The sequence below is a fragment of the Megascapheus bottae genome, chromosome 20, assembly GCF_031878675.1.
Source record: "Megascapheus bottae isolate mThoBot1 chromosome 20, mThoBot2.hap1, whole genome shotgun sequence".
NCBI classification, from domain to species: Eukaryota; Metazoa; Chordata; class Mammalia; order Rodentia; family Geomyidae; genus Megascapheus; species Megascapheus bottae.
The window spans coordinates 27,735,985-27,756,112 of NC_143528.1; the positions used below are offsets into that span (position 1 = coordinate 27,735,985).

Below are 20,128 nucleotides of genomic sequence, written 5' to 3' on the forward strand. Positions count from 1 at the left end.
CTCCCTCATCATCTCTTAATCTGCTGGATCATTATTGTTGTATAATATACTTATGATTTATTTTTTGGGAGATAACAGGAAGACTTATGAAATATTACCCATGAAAAGAGACTGAGATTTTTAAATAAAAAGATTCAGATAGTAGAATATTCAAATAGTAGTGTTATTTTCTTTTGATAGAAGATATTCTATGCTTATTTTGTGGCCAAGAGGGAAGGGTAGAAAATACAATTTCAGGATGTGAAACATTTGTGTATTGGCCTTTTTGTTACAATGCAGGAAAAATTAGAGACGGTTATTGTTTGTAGAAGGATAGCTTCAGTATAGCAGAGTTAGCATTTATGTGTGCTGAGTCTTTGGGGGGAAAATTTGTCATTTCCTGCTTCTGAGAACATGCTATCAGTAGGCTACCATGTCCCTGAATTCAATAATAGTTTCACATAAAGAATCTAAACCCTATAGTCCTAAGAATACGAGACATATACTCTGGCTGCCACTATGTGTAAGGCTCTCATACCATAGCTCTTATTTGCTGTGCAGTTTTATGAGAATAAACCTATTCATAGTCATGAGGGGAGAAAGGTCAATTTGTGGGAGTGTTGGTTTTCCATTCATCATCCCCCATTATAGTTTTGTGGGTGATTCTGTCCTCAGATATCAAAGTAGTCATTTTAATTTCCTTAATGCTTTACCTCTGCCAAAACATTTTTGGTGACCCAAGTGAAAGGTTCCTCCCTTTCAGAGACTTTCAAGGACTGGTTCATAACTGACTGGGAGTCAGTCTGGCTTCCCCTCTAAAGCCCTTATTCTTTCCTCTCCTCTTTCTGCCCTAATCAGTTTCCTGAACGTGAGATGATTTATGAAGTCAAGAGAGCTGGTTGTCATCAGGAAGAAGTTCATGGAAGAAAGTCCATCCTGGGAGGTATATTGAGAAGATATTTCAAAACTGACACAGAACCAAAGCAGCTATTTGTGATTCCTCAGATCTCAAATTTAGCTTTCATGACCATGAACTAGAAGAACCACAGGAAATCTTCAAAGGTCATTACACCTTTAACTAAGAGCCCTCAGTAATTACATGAAGCAGATAATTTGTACATGTTAGTGTAGCCTGTAGGGTGATTAAATGTAACCTATAGACCTGTGGACATAAAACATAGATCTACATATACAAAGAAACGTTTTATGCTTTATATGACATGTACTTCCTCTTCTGTTAAATCATGAGGCTAATCCTAGTTGGTATAAACACAGTTTATCCATAAGCAAATTGTGTACGTTTCAGATTTAATGCCATAATTAGCTTGATTGTCTTCAGCTCACCTTCTTCCCATCCTCACATTATTCTAGCATTGTTATATTACATTACTATGGGAACTATCAAAACACTATTAAGACAATTTGTGATTTATGTTTGGCTCATCATTTGAATTCCTAGAACTAGCATAGAGCTGTCACTATACTTATATATATGATATGGTATTATATATATGATGTATATTAAACTAAAAATCTAGAAGAAGATTTCATAGGTTCTAAAATTTTTGTTGGAGAGCCTGCATATGTCTGCCCTGATCAGATGCTGCTTCTTAGAATTCACCTCATCTAAAACCAAACGCAGCCGCATTGTCTTTCTTCTGACCTCTCTGTTTCACCACTGTACTGTTTTCTTTTTAGATACCAAGATGGAAACCTTAAAGTCACACATGACCTTCCCTTCATATAGTTTAACAAATCAATAAAGATCTTTGAAGAGATTTTCTTTACAGTTTTTTCTGGAATTCAAAATGTCGCTTTCTGTTGTTGCTCTCTGCTTTGGTACATCTTGTTGGTTTTATTGCCTCTCATCTATGGTTTTTTTTTTCATGGCATTTCCAGCTTAAAAACTGTTAGCCCTTCTCTAGGGTATGTTGTGTCTGAATCTAGGATCCTTCAGAGTCTGCCTCCAAGGCATATTTGCAGTTCAAACACAGCCCTTTGTAATTCTTTATCCCTACTCTTCTTGCTTTGCCCATGAATGTGCCAGCTGCTCCTGTTACTTCTATAAGACAATGGATTTAGAAGAGTATGGACGTTGGACAGGCAGATTGTGTGTGTGTGTGTGTGTGTGTGTGTGTGTGTGTGTGTGTATGCACGTGTGTGCACATACATGCATGCTCTGGTCCTAGGGCTTGAACTCAGCACCTGGGTGCTGTCCCTGAGCTTTAGTGCTCAAGGATAGCAGTCTAGCCCTTAAGCTACAATTCTACTTCTGGCTACTTTTGGCTCGTTAACTGAAAATCAGGGTGTCATGGACTCCCTTGCCCAGGATGGTTTGGAATGATGATCTTTAGATCTCAGCCTCCTGAGTAGCATGGACTAGAGGCGTGAGCCATGGGCCCTCGGCTTAGACAGGTCTTGTTTCTTAATTCCAGCTTGATGTGTTCACCACTTATCCTCTATTGTTTTTGCTATGAGTTTAACATTTTCAAGAACTAGAGGGCATCCTCTGCAAATGGACCTTTAAGAGTTTTCACGTCTTTAATTTTACATATTATCTTGAAATTGGGAAAAACCTAAACTCTTTTCTAGATTGATTGCTATAAAAGTCAAGGTGAAAGTTTAGAATAAGAAAAATAAATTATAAACATTGTTAGGGGTGATGTGAAAGTCAACAGTCCTCAGATTTGTGTATTCTAGTGTCTCTAACAGATTTAGGATTAGATTTGATGCCGACCAGGTCTTTTATTGGCACTTAAGAGGGTACATGTGATGCTTCTAGTCAGTCCTGTTCTGTCTGCAGGACTTCTCTCAGGGGCCTGGGAACTTTGGGGAAAACCCCAGGGGTTGTGTTACTCTTCTTGGGATTACTGTTATGCTACAGTCAGCATGTTTAACAGTGGGGAAAACTGTTCACCATCTCTGTTGTGATTCATACTTAATTCTTAATAAATTGAGGCTGGGTGAAAACTTAGTCAAAGTTGGTGCTGGTTACTGGTTCTAAGTTGGGAAGCAATATTCTCTAAAACTTATTAATTCAAATGTATTAGTTGAAATAATCCTTAACTGTCTTCTTCAAGCCCTTTAATTTGAGAAGACTGAAGTTGCCAACTATATTATAATCTTTTTCTTTCTCTACCTTGACATCGCTTCATGTGTCATGACACATGTTATCTTGTATTGTCTTTCAAGGGGTTCTCATATGGACATCTTTTCTTCCAGCCATGCTGGGGAAATAGAAAATATAAAATAATGTTATTTGGATTTATTTCTACAATTTCATGCTGTTTAATAGACTATGTAGTGGCTATGTATCTAGTGTGTGTGTGTGTGTGTGTGTGTGTTTCAAATTGAATGGAATCACAAGTTTACAGGCAGGTAAACAAAAAAGTACACATTTTGCAAAGTACAAAAACAAGCCTTTGGAGTCAGGAATTCAGTTTCATCTCTATTACGTAATGAGGCTTGAAAGATTAAAATATTTATAAAGCAGGGGTCTGAATTGCAAGCATCTTGACAGCTTCTCATCATTTCCGATGACTTAGTAATAATGTAGGGTGTAGCAAAGCAGTTTGAGATTCTCCCACAAAATATCAGAATTTATTTTTCATTTTAATATACTTTTTTTACCTAAAAATCATAAAGTGTTCCTTAGAGTGACAGCTGAGTTTCAATATTTATGACTTTCTGATTGCTCCAGCAGTTTATAAAAAAATTAAAATGAGCCCTCAAGTAAAATTTAAGTGGAAAAGATTAAAATTCAGAATTATGGACTTTTTCCTTTGAATGAAGACTCACTTTTCCCAGGATGTTTTATGTGCCAGCCCAACTTTCCCTACATTTTGATGATTCTTAAAAAGTAGTTCATTACTTTCTCAGAAATATATCAACTCCTGTACTTTTGAAAATAAACCTTCTTTTCCCTGATCACACAACTTTCTCTACCAAGCTATTCACTGTACTTTTGACTACAGACTAACCATACACTATCCAGGCTATATGAATGGTTCATCTTGGAACACAGATTGGAGAGTATATGAGTGAATGAAAATGACTAAGTGACAGGACATCATTATCTTTCAGTTATTTTAAACTGCTATGCTACCCACCACAGCTGAAACATGATATATGCTCAAAATTGCTTCATCTTTCACCTTCCCATGTGTTCTTCTTGTTTTGGAGATTCAAATACTTTCAGTCTTATGACTAAATTAAGCCATATTTGCTTATTCAAAACGCAGGATTTGATTCTTAGGGAAGTATTGTGCAAAGGGATATGGTATGACATTCGTTTTTTTTTTTCTTTTAGATTTGCCCCATATGTAGTAGCAAGTGCATATGGTGGAAAAGAGAACGGATGCAGTCATAAAGAAAGTAACAAGGACAATGAAGAAATGGTCAGGATTGTCTGGAGAAGGTACTGGGACTTTATCATTCCCCGTGTGTATGAAAACATTCAGAAAGAGTGAAGAGAGAAGCATTGGCAATGGGTCTACAAATATCTGTCCAAAACAATAAGGAGAATAAATCTAGACTTGATCAATTTTGGCATTCTGAGGATGTAAATGTTTAGCAAATTTGTCTTAGTTACAAAAAGAAGCAGCTACAGTTTAATGTTCCATCCTTCTCATGTCTCATTGATCCATCTCTCACAATCTGGGCTCTGTGTGTGTGTGTGTGTGTGTGTGTGTGTGTGTGTGTGTGTGTGTAATTGGTCATTGGTTCTGTGTAATTGGTCATTGGTTCTGTAGACTCGAGTTTACACTCCTGCTCTGCTGTTTGTCATTCATGTGAGTGTGAATGGAGTAGCACACTGGCACACTGAAGCTTCTATCTTTCTGTGTCTTAGGTTAGACCACCTGTTCAGCTGATTATTCTGCCTCATGCAGTTACTCACTCTTGCCAGGCTAGTCCCAGATGGAACTTTGTAAGGGACATACTTCCTGTAGATATGGCCAACTCTTGAGCAGGGAACATCAAACATTTCTCCTCCACACATCCACACCTGCAAGAGAGGAATGTAAACAAAAGAGAAGCATGGATTTCATATACAAATAAATTGTTAGCAAGTTTAGCACAATCTGTTAAAGTCTCTAAATGAATCATTTATTCTATAAGGGTTGAACCAAAATTTTTTTTAACATAAAGAATCATAAAAGGATAGAACCAAAACACTGATTCACTAAAGTATCATTTACACAGACAATATTCCAGCTCTTCTTAATTTCTGGGTAAATGTTTCATATGCGTTTATTAGGAGAATTGGAAAAAAAAAGATCACAACTGTCTCAGAAGAAGATTAGAAAGAGTAGATGGTCTACAGTCATGACAATCTACATTCAGAGAAGCCCTTGACAAATATTTGAAGAACTGAATATTTGTAAAAGATGTTTTATAGCACCTCCAGGAGATGTATCAGGATTGATAGCATAGAGCTATAAAGGGACAGATTTCAATCTAGTAGGAGAAGACGTTTTTAGTAGGCAGAACAGGTAAAGATAAAATGGGCTTCCTTTATCCCATAGAAATTGCAGTAGGTGACACTTCTTAGACATGTATATAACTTGGATTGGAAATTGATGTAGCTGATACCTTAAGGCAATATTAATAAAAAGATTTAGCATTTATGAATGTTTATTTTGTCCTTTTATATTATTTTATTATACATTATATACTAATACATTACATTATATACTATTTGTATACCAATATAATATACAATATGCATTTATAATGTATTATTTTACTTAATGCTCACAACTCAGTGACAGACTTTACTTTTTCTTTTTTTTTGCCAGTCCTGGGCCATGAACTCAGGGCCTGAGCACTGTCCTTGGACTTTCTCAAGGCTAGAGCTCCACCGCTTGAGCCACAGCACCACTTCTGGCTTTTTTCTGTGTATGTGGTACCAAGGAATTGAACCCGGATCCTCGTGCATGCTAGGCAAGCACTTTAACCACTAGGCTAAACTCCAGGCCCGGAGACTTTACTTTTTCCCCAATTGTCTAGTCAGAAAAATAACAGTTTAGAGAGGACAAGTAGTTTGTTCAAAATCTGCTAGCTGGTCACTTCCAGAGATGAGATTTGAAATCTAGTCTGGGAACCGCAACGTCCATGTACTTCCTCAACATTCTACCAACAACGATCTTTGTGAAGGGTCAGGTAGAAATTTATTTCACCTTTACAGATCATGTGATCTCTTGTGCAGCTAGGCCACTCTGCTATCAAGTAGGCCTGGCTAGATTTCCATGAAAGTTTATTTACAAAAATGTAGGCATTGGGTCATAGTTCTTTGGTCTTTATAAGGCACAAAGTTCATTGAAAAAGGTTGAAATTCAGCAATTCTAAAATAGTGTAGTGGGAAGTTTTATTTTCTAAAATTAGATACTATAACACTTCTCCTTGTGTCTGCTCTACTACCATGTGATTTTGGATGTAGGCCTTCCCTCCTTGAATTTGGGTGGGATTTTGTGAATTCTTAAGCCAGCAGAGTACAGCAGAAGTGATCAGGGTTACCTCAGAAAAGTCAGTGTGGCTTCTATGCATCCTATGGGGAGTATTTTGGTCACTGTGAGCTGTCATGTCAGAAATCTGATTCTTTGAGGATAGTGCTCTGTGAGAAAAATTGAGTCCTCCATGAGAAGCCATGTGTAGGTTCTCAGCAAACAGGCTCAGTTGATGTTTTCATGGATATCTGGCAAGAACTGCCATGTATATAAATGAGAGTTATCTGAAACGATTCCAGTCCATACTGAGTCACATGAATGGAGAGTCTTTCTGCCAAGGGCTATTTGGATACTCATAACAACATTTGTAGCTCATATGAAATTATCAATATAGGCAGACAGCCGGTATGAAAAGTATGGGGAGAAGTATGTGTGTCTGCCTTGTTATAAACCGAGTGATTTTTTTCCAAAATGTTTAGGCTTTATTTACTTTAAACCTATAACTTATAATTGCAAACAAAACCAAAGGAACATCATCAAAACTAAAATACCGAAAAATGATCAACTGAGTGCAGATTGTATCTCCATTAAACAGAGTGATTTTATAGAGTTTTTAATGGCCTGCTGGTCACTACTGGTTGGGGCAGAAACAAGCTGTCTTTCTTTTGTACTTATTTCTTTAAATTTTAATGTCTAGAAGGGGTTATAGTAATATTCTCCAGATAGAAGGAGCATTGCTTCTCACACGCTGATACCCCTTCTCATGTTTTTTGGTCCCATTTCCCCTCATCTTTTTTCCCCCTTCCCTTTCCTACTTCAAATAAACAAATAAACACACATACAATATATCAGGTAACAAAGTCAGATACTGTAATAATATGAGATTAACCAAGGGGCAACAAAAGAGAAGACAAAAACATAGTACATTCTGTATCTATTTTGAATTTGGAAATCCTAGATTCTGTGAGCTTAATAGCATTGTTGTTTTATGCACTGTGTTTCTGGATTATTTTTGTCTTGCAGCAATAGTGATGAAAACTGCATATTTTCCAATCCATGATAAAGGGACCTGCCAACACAGGTAACTAAACTTTATGGATCACACAAAGATTTCATCTTATCTTATTGTGAGAGACAAAGTGTTGTGACTCACCAATTTCTGTGATCACTTTTGTCAAGGCACACTGCTAGGTTATAATTCCTTTGTTTTTAGATGGTGCCGGGTGAACATGTCTTACCATTAAAATGTTAAAATATATTATAAGTGAGCTTCCTTCTCTACCTTCTTCATAATTTCTCTTTTTCCCCATTCAGAGACAGATCAGTTGCAGAATATACAGAGAAGGTCTTAAGACCCTAGAGGATGGTAGAGTGATAAATGGATGCAACTTGAGTTTCTGAAACACTCCTCCAAATGTAGACTAAATAATTGTGACAGGAATAATAAAGAAGCCTTAGTGATAAGTTACCAAGATTTGTGGGTTGTTGCAGCAGTTGGTCCACCAGATATCTTCTTCTTTTTCCTTTGGTGCTGTTCCTGGGGCTTGCATTAAAGGCCTGGGCAATGTCCTTGAGCTTCTTTACCATCCTTTGATTTTAGCCTCCTGAGTAGTTAGGATTACAGCTGTGCCTGGCTTTTCTGATAGTTCAGTCAAATGTAATGACTGAATTCTTGGAGAGATTACTTCATTTATTATTTTTGCATTTTAAAGAGGTAGAATTTGAAAGTAACCATGTGACAGATGAAGGGGAGGTATATAGGTGGGCTGAAAATGTTAAATAGTCACTCGAATAATCAAATGCCAGTTCTTATTGGTCAAAGATAAGCAAATGTCAAATCATAATAGCCCTCCTTGTCATCTGCTACTAGAAGATAGTCATTTGGTGGCACAGACTTTTATTTTCACAGAAAAGATGACTATATTGCTTCTGTTTGTGGAGATGACCATTCTTTCCTACAGTATTCAAGGATGTGGGGTCAAATACAGAAGCAAGGTCCTTCATTTTCTGACTTCAATCTAATTTTGGCTCTGTGGTCTTGTAGAAAGTGGACAGAAGAGGACTAGAGCTTCTTATGGCGAGCATTTGCCAGAGTTCATATGGTTCAAACTCCCAGTAGGATGGTGTTACGAAGTTGTCCTTTGGAAGTCACAAAGGTGAAGACCGCATGGATAGCCTTAGTATTATCATGAGAGACCCCACAGGAGCTCTCTAACTCATCTGGGAGAGAACCCTCCTTACAATTCCAGCATGCTGACTTCAGACTTTCAACCCCTACAAGGGGAAGAAACTGCTGTTGTTGATTAGCCAGAGTTTACAGTACAATGTTAAGAGTACAGACTGAGATTCCTTCCCTCTTTTTAAGCTAGGGAGAAACCACTTTCAATAGATGGAAATTCTCTCAAAGGGTCACTTTAAAATAGCTTCAAAAGATCTAGGTATCAATTTTCTGTTGATGCATAAAAGTTGACTATGGACACTGAAATGGCACTCATTTATTATCTTAGTTCTTAAATGGCCTGAAGTTCTTGTGGGATTGGCTGGGAGCTGAAGTCTAGGTTTCTCCTGAACTGAGCTGGTATCTGAAATCTCTGTGGAAGAATCTGCTTCCAAGCATGTAGAGGAATTCAGAGGCTTGTAGTTGTAGGCCAAATCTCCCTATTTTATTTCTGACTACTGGTCAGGGACCACTCAGGTCCAAGGAACCATTTTAGGTCCATCCCACCCAAATCCTCCATCTTGTATAGGTTAAGGTCTTAAAGTGAACTATTTAGTAAAATAAGTTACATGTAGTAACTGTCTTAGCCACATTATGCATATAATCATACAAATAAACCAAGGAAGAGGAGCACCTTTGAAATTTGCCTGCCACCATTTCCAATAAATCTAAAGTCACCTGTGCTAACAGTATGCTACTCTTCTCAAAAATGTTAAAATTCATAAAATCCAAGCTTTTTAAAATAAGGTCTGCTTAATGTCACTGTGATTACTTAAAAATGTAAATCAGGACCTCTCAGACTTCCTTTATTTTCTATTGCTTGTCGGTAAAGTTACTCCGCATCTGAAAGTCTTATGTAATCTGATCTTTGCTTACTTGTCTTTCAGTTAATCCTCCTGACCAGAGCTAATAGCAAGAATGGTGTTTCACACCCCCTCACCCAGAGTTTATTGCTATAATTTGTTCTTTCTAATGTGAATTTTACCACTTTCCCCTTCATGCTAATTTCCTATTTATTTTCCAGATGTCACTTAATCTTTGTCATAAGGTTAGGTCAGGTTTGTTCCATACTCTCATTCCATCTTTCCATTTGTTCCATGCTCTCATTCAACTTTCTCATAACTCAGTGTGGTAATCCTCTCTTATTTATAATTTTATTTTCCATCATTTCAATTACCCATGCACATTCACAGTCTGAAAATAGGTGGAAAATGAGAAAGGAAGAGACAGAGGGAGAGAGACAGAAACACATAGAGACAGAAAAATAGAGAGGAACAGCGAGTCTTATTTTGAGAGAGTATAACTTTTATTATTAAAGTGTTCCAGTCTACTATTCATAATTATTCTACATCTCATCTGTGCTGAATTTAGAAATAAATATCAGATATGCTTGTATAGAAAAGACATGGTATATATATCTCATTACTTCCTGTGATTTCAGGCATCTACCATGGGTCTTGGAGGCTAGCCACCATTCTGGGTCAAGAATGACCAACTGTAATTGAGGAAGTCTATATGTCAGGCATTCTCCATTGAGCAGGAGCTATTGTGTTTGGAACATAGGGAACTTTCTTTCAAGTGGAGAAAGCACTTAGGGCTAACTGTAATTAATTGCTGTAATCAATTCACTTCCAATTTCCTGTATGATTTGCTTAGTGTTTGCTCCCCTTAATGTACTTTAAGTTAATGATGATTTTACTCATTGGTATCTCTAGTTACTGATGAAGGACTCAACATATAATGCTCAATAAACACCTGTCAAGTGGCTGAGCCTAGTAACCTTTCGTTTCAAGTATACTTCTGCTTCCACTTATGCAGAGGTTGCTACTAAGGCTTTTCCATTTACTGTTGCTTTACACAACCTCAGGGCTGCCTTGCTTTTCACCAGAAGTACTTCAGCTCAGTTCTCCCTAACCTTGAGTTGTTTATGCAGCTCTGTCAAGGATTATCATCTTGCATTTATTTGCTGTATTTTCCAGTCCACTTTAGTAGACTGACACAGAAGAAAGAAGTGTTTGGGTGTCAGTATGGATATAAGAGTCATGGGAGAAGCATACTTGTGATATTTGCCAAATTCCATATTTGTTCTGAAATATATGTTTATATATTAAAAAGATGTTTCTGGGGAGTGTGATGTGATTATAATATAGAATACATCTATGTGGTATAATATTTTAGTATCTAATGCTTGGAGAAATATTTCATATTTACAAATCATGTCTTCTTTTGATACCATAAATATTTTTTAAAATATTATTTTACCCATGAATGAACACAGAGCATTTTTTCCCTGATGTAATTCAAATTGACTGAATAATTGAATGTTTGCCTTATTTTTAAAAAAATTGCTTTTCAATATCAGACACAAATTGGAATTTAGACATGGAGAATGTTTACTTGAATAGAATTATACAGTTATGTTGGTCACATGAAATATGAAATTAGGTTCAGTAAGAAATTGTCAGGAGGATGATAAGGGACATTATTGTCAGGTCTCAGATGAAGCTTTATAAATTGTGCCTAAATTCTCAAAAGAAATACATTACTAAAGTATTAAAACATTCACTTTATAATTTGGCTATCTCTCTACTCATTTGCTACTATTCTCTCTCTTGTTCAAGCTCTTTTTTTGTTGGTGGTAGGGCTTGAACTTGGGTCTTGGGAGCTGTCCCTGAGCTCTTTTGCTCAAGGCTACCATTCTACCATTATAGCACCTCTTCTGGTTTTTTGGAGAAAAGAGTCTTGTGGACTTTCTGCTGAGGCTGCCTTTGAACTGTGAAACTCAGATCTCAGCCTTTTGAGTAGCTAGAATTACAGGCTTGAGCCACTGTGTCCAGCTGTTCAAACTGCTCTTATTTCTATCCTCTTTTCAAATAAACCAGATACCTAAAATTCCATTTTAGGGAATTTATTTTGATGTTTTCCTCTGCCTGAAATTATCTTCTTTAAGAGTACCACATAACAAACTTCTTTAAGTTTTAGCTCCAGATTCTCTTTCCTTAGTATCTTCTCATCTAAAATCCTCAGTGTATCCTCTTCTGCTTCTGTTACCATAAATCTTTTTGACCTTTCCAGTACATACTTCACTTATTTTTTAGGGACATTTTCTACCTTCCTCTTTACCATAAAGGCAGGGACCTTTGTGTATGTTTTTTAAGTTTAATTTTATTGTCAGGGTGATGTACAGAGGGGTTACAGTTACATATGAGGTAGTGAGTACATTTCTTTTTGGAACATTGTTCCCCCTTCCCACATTTTTCTCCCACTTTCCCTCCCCCCAATCATCTTCTAAGTTGTCAAGTTCATTTCCAACATATTGTCTGTGATTATCGCTGTTACATTGTGTTTTTTACTGAATGACCTATTTTAGGAATGGAAAACAGTAGCTGTTATAACATAGTTGGGACTCTGTATTGTTGAATGAAGGAATGAGTGAAGGGATTGCTGGCTTATTAATACAAATTAAGATTAGTTCCAGACAACTGAGTTGTTTAATAATAACCCACTATGTGGGCCATTAAAGAAAACATTATATAAAGAAGCAAGCAAATAAAAATACTAAACAAATAACAAAAGCAAGACTATCCAGCTGTTATCCCTAGTATATTTGGGAACAAGCATAAAGATAAGCTATCTTTCAACATTCTTACCCATCCATTTTCTTAATTTGTCATTTACACATATGAACTTCCTCTCCAATATTGTTTCTTTTAAGTTGGACTCTATAGGGTTTTTGTCTCCTTGTGAACTAAACAATTGAAACAGTGAGCATGAGTCTATCACTACTTTGTAGCAACTATTTCATAGGATCAAAGGAATTTCCTTGATTTAACTCAGAAATTAATTTTAAATTACTATTATTGTTACTATTTTTACCAATACTGAAATGAAGAACTTTCATCAAAAAAATATGAACACTTTGGCTAGCTTCTGGTGGCCCATGCCTATAGTCCTAGCTACTCAGAAGGCTGAGATCTGAAGATTCTGGTTTGAAGCCAGCCCAGGCAGGAAAGCCATGACTCTCTTATCTCCAAATAACCACCAGAAAACACAGAAGTGGTGCTGTGGCTCAAAGTGGTAGAGTGCTGGCTTTGAGCAGTGGAGCTCTGGACAGCATACAGATCCTGAGTTCAAGTCCCACAACTGACAAAAAATAAGATAAAATGTGAATATCTGAACTTCCAAATCATTTTCATATTGAGTTGAAATTGGTATATTTTCTTGATGTGGTACATTGTACACAAGATTTGGCAGTTTCCACTCCCTGGTTTTTATTTTTTTAATCTCTGTCACTCAGAGGCTTAAACTTAGGACCTGGGCACTGTCCCTGAACATATTTTTTTTTTCTAAAGGCTAGCACTCTACCATTTTGAACCACAATTCCACTTTCAGTTTTTTTTTGTTGTTGTTGTTAACTGGAGATGAGTCCCATGGCCTTCCCTGACCAGACTGGCTTCAAACTATGATTCTCAGATTGTTGTTGCCTCCTGCGTAGCTAGGATCACAGGAATGAACCACCTGTATCCAGCTAATGTATACCCATTTCTAAGTTTCATTCTCATTTTTTTTATGAAGTCAGAGTACTATACCTACTTCATAAAGTAGTTTTGAGAATGAAATGCTAGAACATCTTTCAGTGATAGATTATACTTGCTAAAGAATGGTGTCATATGATGTTATGTGACCTTTATTTTTCCAGTATGTGGTCGACTGAAATAGTTATCACATGTGGCATCGATAAAATGAGTTAGGACATATGAGAGCACAAAAGTCTAAATATGTGTATTCTGGGGCTGCAGGGATTTTATTTCACAACTGTAACTTTATTTGGAGAGGAGGAGGAAGGAATTTTGTAGTCAATTTATGTTGATCTCGTATGATACATAGTTTACTGAGTGCAGAAAAGTAAAAATCTGTTTATCTTGAAAATGAAACAGTGAATGCACACTATAGACAATACTTGAATTGAGATTTGGGTGAAAGGTTTGAGACTCATACAAAGAATTTTTTTTGGCGGGGGGAGGAACTTTTTGGAGTGAGATAAACCTACTTGCTTTATATAGACTTATACATTAGAAGCTCTACAATGATTAGATTAGAGTATATTTATTTTTCCTTTTTCTTAGAAAAGAAATAATAAAAAATATAAAAGTTGAGAAAAATTCTCCTTATTAAAACCAGATATCAATAGCAAATCAAATTGACCTTAACACAGATGCTGAATACTGAGCAAATTGTTTTTATCTTGCTGGCTTTACAACTATCTATAAAAAGTTAAAATAAAATTAAATTGGGAATTAGGAAAATGCCCTCAGATATAAAAGAAATAACAACTGGAAGGAATTCATATTTGCTGCTAGGCTTATATCTAATAGACATAAAAGCTAACTTGAAAATGCTCTGTTACACCTGAGGTAACTTTTGTTAGGTAATTGAAATGAATCTCAGGCTGGCTTGTGAGACATTTAGCAGCTGTTGCTGTTTATCTTTGAGTTTCTGAATGAGTGCAGTTTGCAATGAATTTCTTTGGAAGATCAACTCTGGGTATGTTGAATTCAAATAGGTATTTTTATGTTATTTAGGCTAAATATTGTAGGGAACAAAATCCCCACAGGAACAACTCTAGGTATTTTCCTGTGTGTCTGGAGTATAGGGTGTGCCATAAAAGTCTTCTGGCACATTTTAGGTACAAAATACAACAAAATTTTGAAGTACTTTGCAGGCTCAGAGGTAAGAAACAGTCTATAATGTAGCTGTCTCATAAATGCAATGAGGAGGTATATAAAATATTTTGGAATCATCATCCAAGGTGTAAAAAGTATTTCTAATGAGCACATTTTATAAGGCAAAATTTATTTCTAACACAGCTATTACTAACAAAGTACCATGGTGATGTTTATAGGAGATGGCTCAAGAAAAGAGTGAATTCCTAAAAATGAGATTGAGTTGTACCCTTCTGGGGAAGAAAATAAATTGTTTTAGGAAGTCTAGGAAGTCTCTGCATTTTCAGACTGTAGATAAAGTAGGAAATGTTTATTAATAAATCTGGAGGCTTCATATTTCACAAATGTCAGACAGGAAGACCTATATTTCATTTTACATGTGGCCAGTTTTCTTCAAGATCTCGTAGCTTTCTCCTTTCTCTTTTTCAAGTGAAGAGAAATTAGGTTAATTGCTTGGTAAACAAACTTAATTTTGAATCCTTACTTTGCTATTAACTTAGATAATGACTTCTTTTTGCAATTATGAAATAAAATGTTTTTTTTAAACTTGCATTCGTATTGAACAGGGCAAGAAATTAAATTCAGTGACCTGTAAGTGCCAACCCATTACCTTTTCTTATTAAGGCACCAATAATAGTTATTATCACCATAGGTACTGGTCAGAACTTAGGGACACAGCCAGCAGAAGGTAATGACATTGTAAGTCATAAAGGGATGTTGAATAATGAGATGTTGTCTGTTAAAACATGTCAGGCTAATGATGGTTTAAGTGGTAGAGTGGATGCCTAGGAAGCATGAAGCCCTGAGTCCAAACTCCAGTAATCCCAAATAAATGAAAATCTCGAACACAATTTTAGACACTTTATGCTGTATGGATGAGTCAGTGCACGGCAGGATGATATTTGTTTGTTCATGCTCAGCACATTTTCCATTTTTCTCCATTCTGAGCGTGTATTCTGTACAAAGCCAGTAGGTAGTAAAATTCAAAGGGACTCCTTATTCACAATGATTCCTCCTGCCCAACTGCACACTTGAGAGACTTAAGACTGAGATGAGGGATGACAAAAGAAGAGCTGGGCTCTGATGGCTCACACCTATACTCCTAGCTACTCAGGAGGCTGAGATCTGAGTTCAAGCCCAGGGAATGGCAAAAAAAATAAGTAAACAAAGCCTAGCAGTATTCTTTTATTGCACTAAGGTAGCTTCATTCACATGTTTTTAGGATCTCATACTAACTTAGAGATGAAATATGGATACTGGGTCTAACTGGTGCCATCACCTTGACAACATGGTAGATGACAGGGAATTTCTGAAATGTCTTAGAGGAGAAGCCATATTTCCACTCCTTGGTGACAGCATGCCTGAGTTTGTAGAGGCAGGAGCTCTAGGAATAGGCTACTGGACCTGCCAGAGCTGTACCATGGTCTCACCATCCTCCTTGAACTCTCAATATCTCTGGGACACTGTTTCCTAATCATGCCGCCATTTTCGCCCTAGCACCTTAACTGCCATTTTGTGCCATGCTTTGTGCCTTCTGACCCTTATCAAATCACTATGGTGTCCCTCTTCAACTCTTCACTAGAGGTGATCTGGTTTGTAAGATTGTTTTTCTGTGTTTCTTTACCACCCCCATGGCTCAGTTTCCTAACAATATTTATGGGTATTCCAGGCTGCAAATCTTTGGGACAGGAGTCTATGTGGAGTCGCTGGCTTTTTAATAAAGACTCCCAATTCGACCTCTCAAAGTGTGGCTTCTCTGCATCTTACAGATAGAATGCCCATAGAACAAAGGAACCCACTCACAATTGAAAGTTATAGGGAATGAGTTTTGGGTGTGACTTGTTCATTTGGTTTCACTCAACTTAGTGGACCCAAATGCAGAGGAAAAGTTTTTGGTTCCTTTATGTTAAAAAGTCAAGACCAAAGGAACAAAAGGCGCATGGTATCCTTAATATGTGGCTATTAGATCCAAACAGTACAAGAGTGAGGACTCAAAAGTTGCATACCCAATGTTATGGACATGGTACTAGAAATATAAAAACTACATAGACATAAAAATTTATGACTCTATAGACATAATGTTTTATTAAATAGATTAATTATATGACATACAAACCCTCAGCCTAATTTTAATTATGTTCTAAAATCTAAGTGCCAGTGATTGTATATAGTGATTCCCTTCTTGAATACTTGTTTGTTAATTATGTCATTTGAAATATGATGTAAAAATAAATGCTAATAAATTGTTTAATAAAAATATTAAAAAATACGGGTGCATTAAACTGCAGAGCTTTTGTATGGCAAAGGACATAGCTAGTAAAGTAATTAGGAAGCCTACAGAGTGGGAGAAGATCTTCACCAACCATACAACAGACAAAGGCCTCATATCTAAAATATATCAACAGCTCAAAAAATTGAATCACTCCCAAACTAATCTCCAAAGTAACAACCATCCCATTAAAAGATGGGCCAAAGACTTAAAGAGAGTCTTCTCTGAAGAAGAAACAAAAATGGCCTATAGACACATGAAGAAATGCTCAACATCTCTGGTCATAAAAGAAATGCAAATCAAAACAACTTTGAGATTCCACCTCACCCCAGTTAGAATGGCCAGGATCAGGAAAACGAATAATAACAGATGCTGGAGGGGATGTGGCCAGGAGGGATCACTACTACACTGTTGGTGGGATGCAAACTTGTTCAACCACTATGGAAAGCAGTATGGCAGTGCCTCAAAAGACTAAACGTAGAGCTCCCCTATGACCCAGCAATTCCACTCCTTGGCATTTACCCAATCATCCAGAAACAAAGACATACTAAATCCACCAGCACAACAATGTTCATTGCAGCACTATTTACCATAGCAAAGATATGGAACCAACCTAGATGTCCCTCAGTTGATGAGTGGATCAACAAGATGTGGTATTTATACACAATGGAATTCTATGCTGTTGTCAGAAAGAATGACATTGCCCCATTTGTTAGGAAATGGAAGACTTAGAAAAGATCATATTAAGTGAAGTAAGCCAGACTCAAAGGAACTTAGGCTCAATGGTTTCCCTCATTTGTCATAATCAGTAGAAAACTTGGGCTCTCCTAGCATAGATTTGCAATAGAGCAAAACCTTGATACAAAAGGCCATATAGTAGGACGCTAAATGAAAGGATCTCTAGGATATAGAAACATAGCCATATAATGAATGATTGTTGTTCTTAAGGTACTATGTTATCTCTCATCTCTTTTGCTGTCCCTTGGTTATCTCATATTGTTACAGTATCTCACTTTGTTACCTGATATATTGGATATATTTGTATTTGGTTATTTGAAATTGGATAGGGAATGGGGGAAAACAAGATGAGGGATGGGGGTTGGGGGGAGGGAAATGGGGACCAAGACATGTGAAAGTGTATCAATGTATGGGAATTAATGCACCATCTATCTGGCAAATATCATGTAACCATTCTATTAATAACAATAAAAATATATGAAAAAAAGACTGGTGAATAAAATTAAATAGAGTCCATGTCTTAATGTAGAAGAAAAACTAGTATTGCTATTTTATACTGTCCTGCTTAATAGGTGTTTACTTTTAATGGATGAAATGCTCATGATAATTGTATTTGATCCAAGAGCATCTACTTGTTTCCTTTGTCTTTTTCTGTATAGTCAAGCTTGCATGGTATTTGCTTACATGGAGAAAGCCCAGTTAACACTTTTAGAGAGAATCAGCCAAGTTCTCAGAATCAAAGCCTGGTCTGGTTGGTTAAAAATCTGTGAAATGAAAAGGACAGGAATAGAACTAAAAGCTTCATCTTTGCAGAGAAGGAGAAAAGTTCAGCTGATAGGGAGTCACAGATAACTGATGAAAAGCTTCATGGTTCATGATTCAATATGTTCATTTGATTTGTGTGATAATTAGGAACAACTATGAACTCTAAGAGCAAAATAAAGTTAGGGAGACAATGAAATGTTGGATGAAATAAAAGAGGATTAAAATTAGAGGAAGAGAGACTAATGAAGAAGCTATTGAATATGTACTGAGTTATGGCTATGACTATGGGAACAAAATATATCCTAAACTAGTCTTAGGATGAGGAGTTATCTTAAATTGATTTCCCTATTTCTATGGGAGAATGAGCTTCCTGCAGAGCGAAAGGAGCTTCTCACACTTGCCTTTAAATCTCAAGAGCTTAGCCCAGAGTTGACACATGGTTATAAAAAAGAAACGGTTGGATGAATTACAGTTTCCTTAAATGTCTCAGATTAAGCTACTACACAGGAAGATGGCAGTGCTTAACACAGGAGGTTACATAGGATCTGATTACCCAGGAAGAGTGGTTTTGAGTAGTCTGTGGGTTTGCCTCCCAGAGTTATCATATTCATTCTGGGACATGTAGTTCCTCTGCTTATCCCTCCTGAAGCCTTGAATGTTTCACAAGTTCTTCCTGACTCTACAGGTAGCCAAGAAATAGTAGATCTATATTGGTCCTTGTTGATGGAAAAGGCAAACTCTCATTTGATAGTATTTCACCTTGATGTGAACTTTATGTCCTTTATCAGAGGATTCTGCACAATCCATCCCCAGACTTCTTTCTACATCTGTTATGGGTGCCTAATTACTAATCATTGTCTACTTTTTTGTGCCCATCTTGGGTCCTGGGACTTGAGCTCAAGGCCTGCTTTTTTGTGCCCTTCCTGGAGCTTGAACTTAAGGCCTGAAAGTTATCCTTGAGCTTTTTTGTTTGTTTTTGCAACAAGGCTAGTATTATACCAATTGAGCAACATTGTACTGCCAGTGATTCACTGGAGATAATCTTGCCTGGATTGACTTTGAACCTCTATCCTTACATCTCAGCCTCTGGTGCAAGACACTGGTGCTAGGCTTCATTGTCTACTTTTATTTTCTGCAAACAAAGGTCACATCTTTGAAAAATGCTAATCTCTGGGGAATGATATATAAACGTACTGTGAAGTAGAGGAGTCTCTTCATGGCTTTAGACAATAGGGACTAGCATTTGTACTCCACATCAGGAAGTCTGTCTTTGTTTCTTTTTGTTTTTAAGCATAACTCCAAATCGAGTACCTGGAACAATGCCTGACACAAATTAGAGGCTTAATAAAATCTGGTTGGGAGACTGACTAAATTCCATCCTCCCCACCCTTGGTAGCTAGCTAATGTCGCAATATCTAAAAGCAGTGACATATATCACTTAGGACTCCAGATACTTGTTAGAAAATGTTGAAGATTGCTCAAGTGTGGACAAACTATTTCTTTTTTTTTTTTTTTGGCCAGTCCTGGGCTTGAGCTCAGGGTCTGAGCACTGTCCTTGGACTTTCTCAAGGCTAGAGCTCTACCACTTGAGCCTCTACCACTTCCGGCTTTTTTCTATGTATGTGGTACCGAGGGATCGAACCCGGGTCTTCATGCATGCTAGGCAAGCACTCAACCACTAGGCCAAACTCCCAGCCCCTGGACAAACTATTTCTTTACAGGTCAACTAACTCCTGAAAGTTTATATGTTGGCTTTTATGTTATGGCAGAAAAAGTACTCATTTAAAGAATCAAGAATTTTAGAAAAATGAAGGAAAGACATTTACAGGGGAAAAAAAAGAAAGCCGGAAAGCTCTGTTAACAAAATATAATCTGGCCAAAAACTTCATGTGGGATGCAATTTTCTGGAAAGATATTTATTCACCAAATCTTGTCCAAAACAGTTGTGATATGATTATAAATATCAGCAAAATGTCAAGTAACTATCAAG

General features: G+C 36.8%; 1 protein-coding gene across 1 annotated transcript in view; it reads right to left on the reverse strand.

Annotated features, from left to right (window-relative positions):
• Nucleotides 1-20,128, reverse strand: part of Galntl6 (polypeptide N-acetylgalactosaminyltransferase like 6) — a 780,159-nt gene that overhangs the window by 55,709 nt on the left and 704,322 nt on the right. Inside the window, exon 9 of the mRNA XM_090354193.1 lies at nucleotides 4,877-4,984. Within this exon, the coding sequence (XP_090210319.1) occupies nucleotides 4,877-4,984 (108 nt within the window). The remainder of the gene's footprint in view (nucleotides 1-4,876; nucleotides 4,985-20,128) is intronic.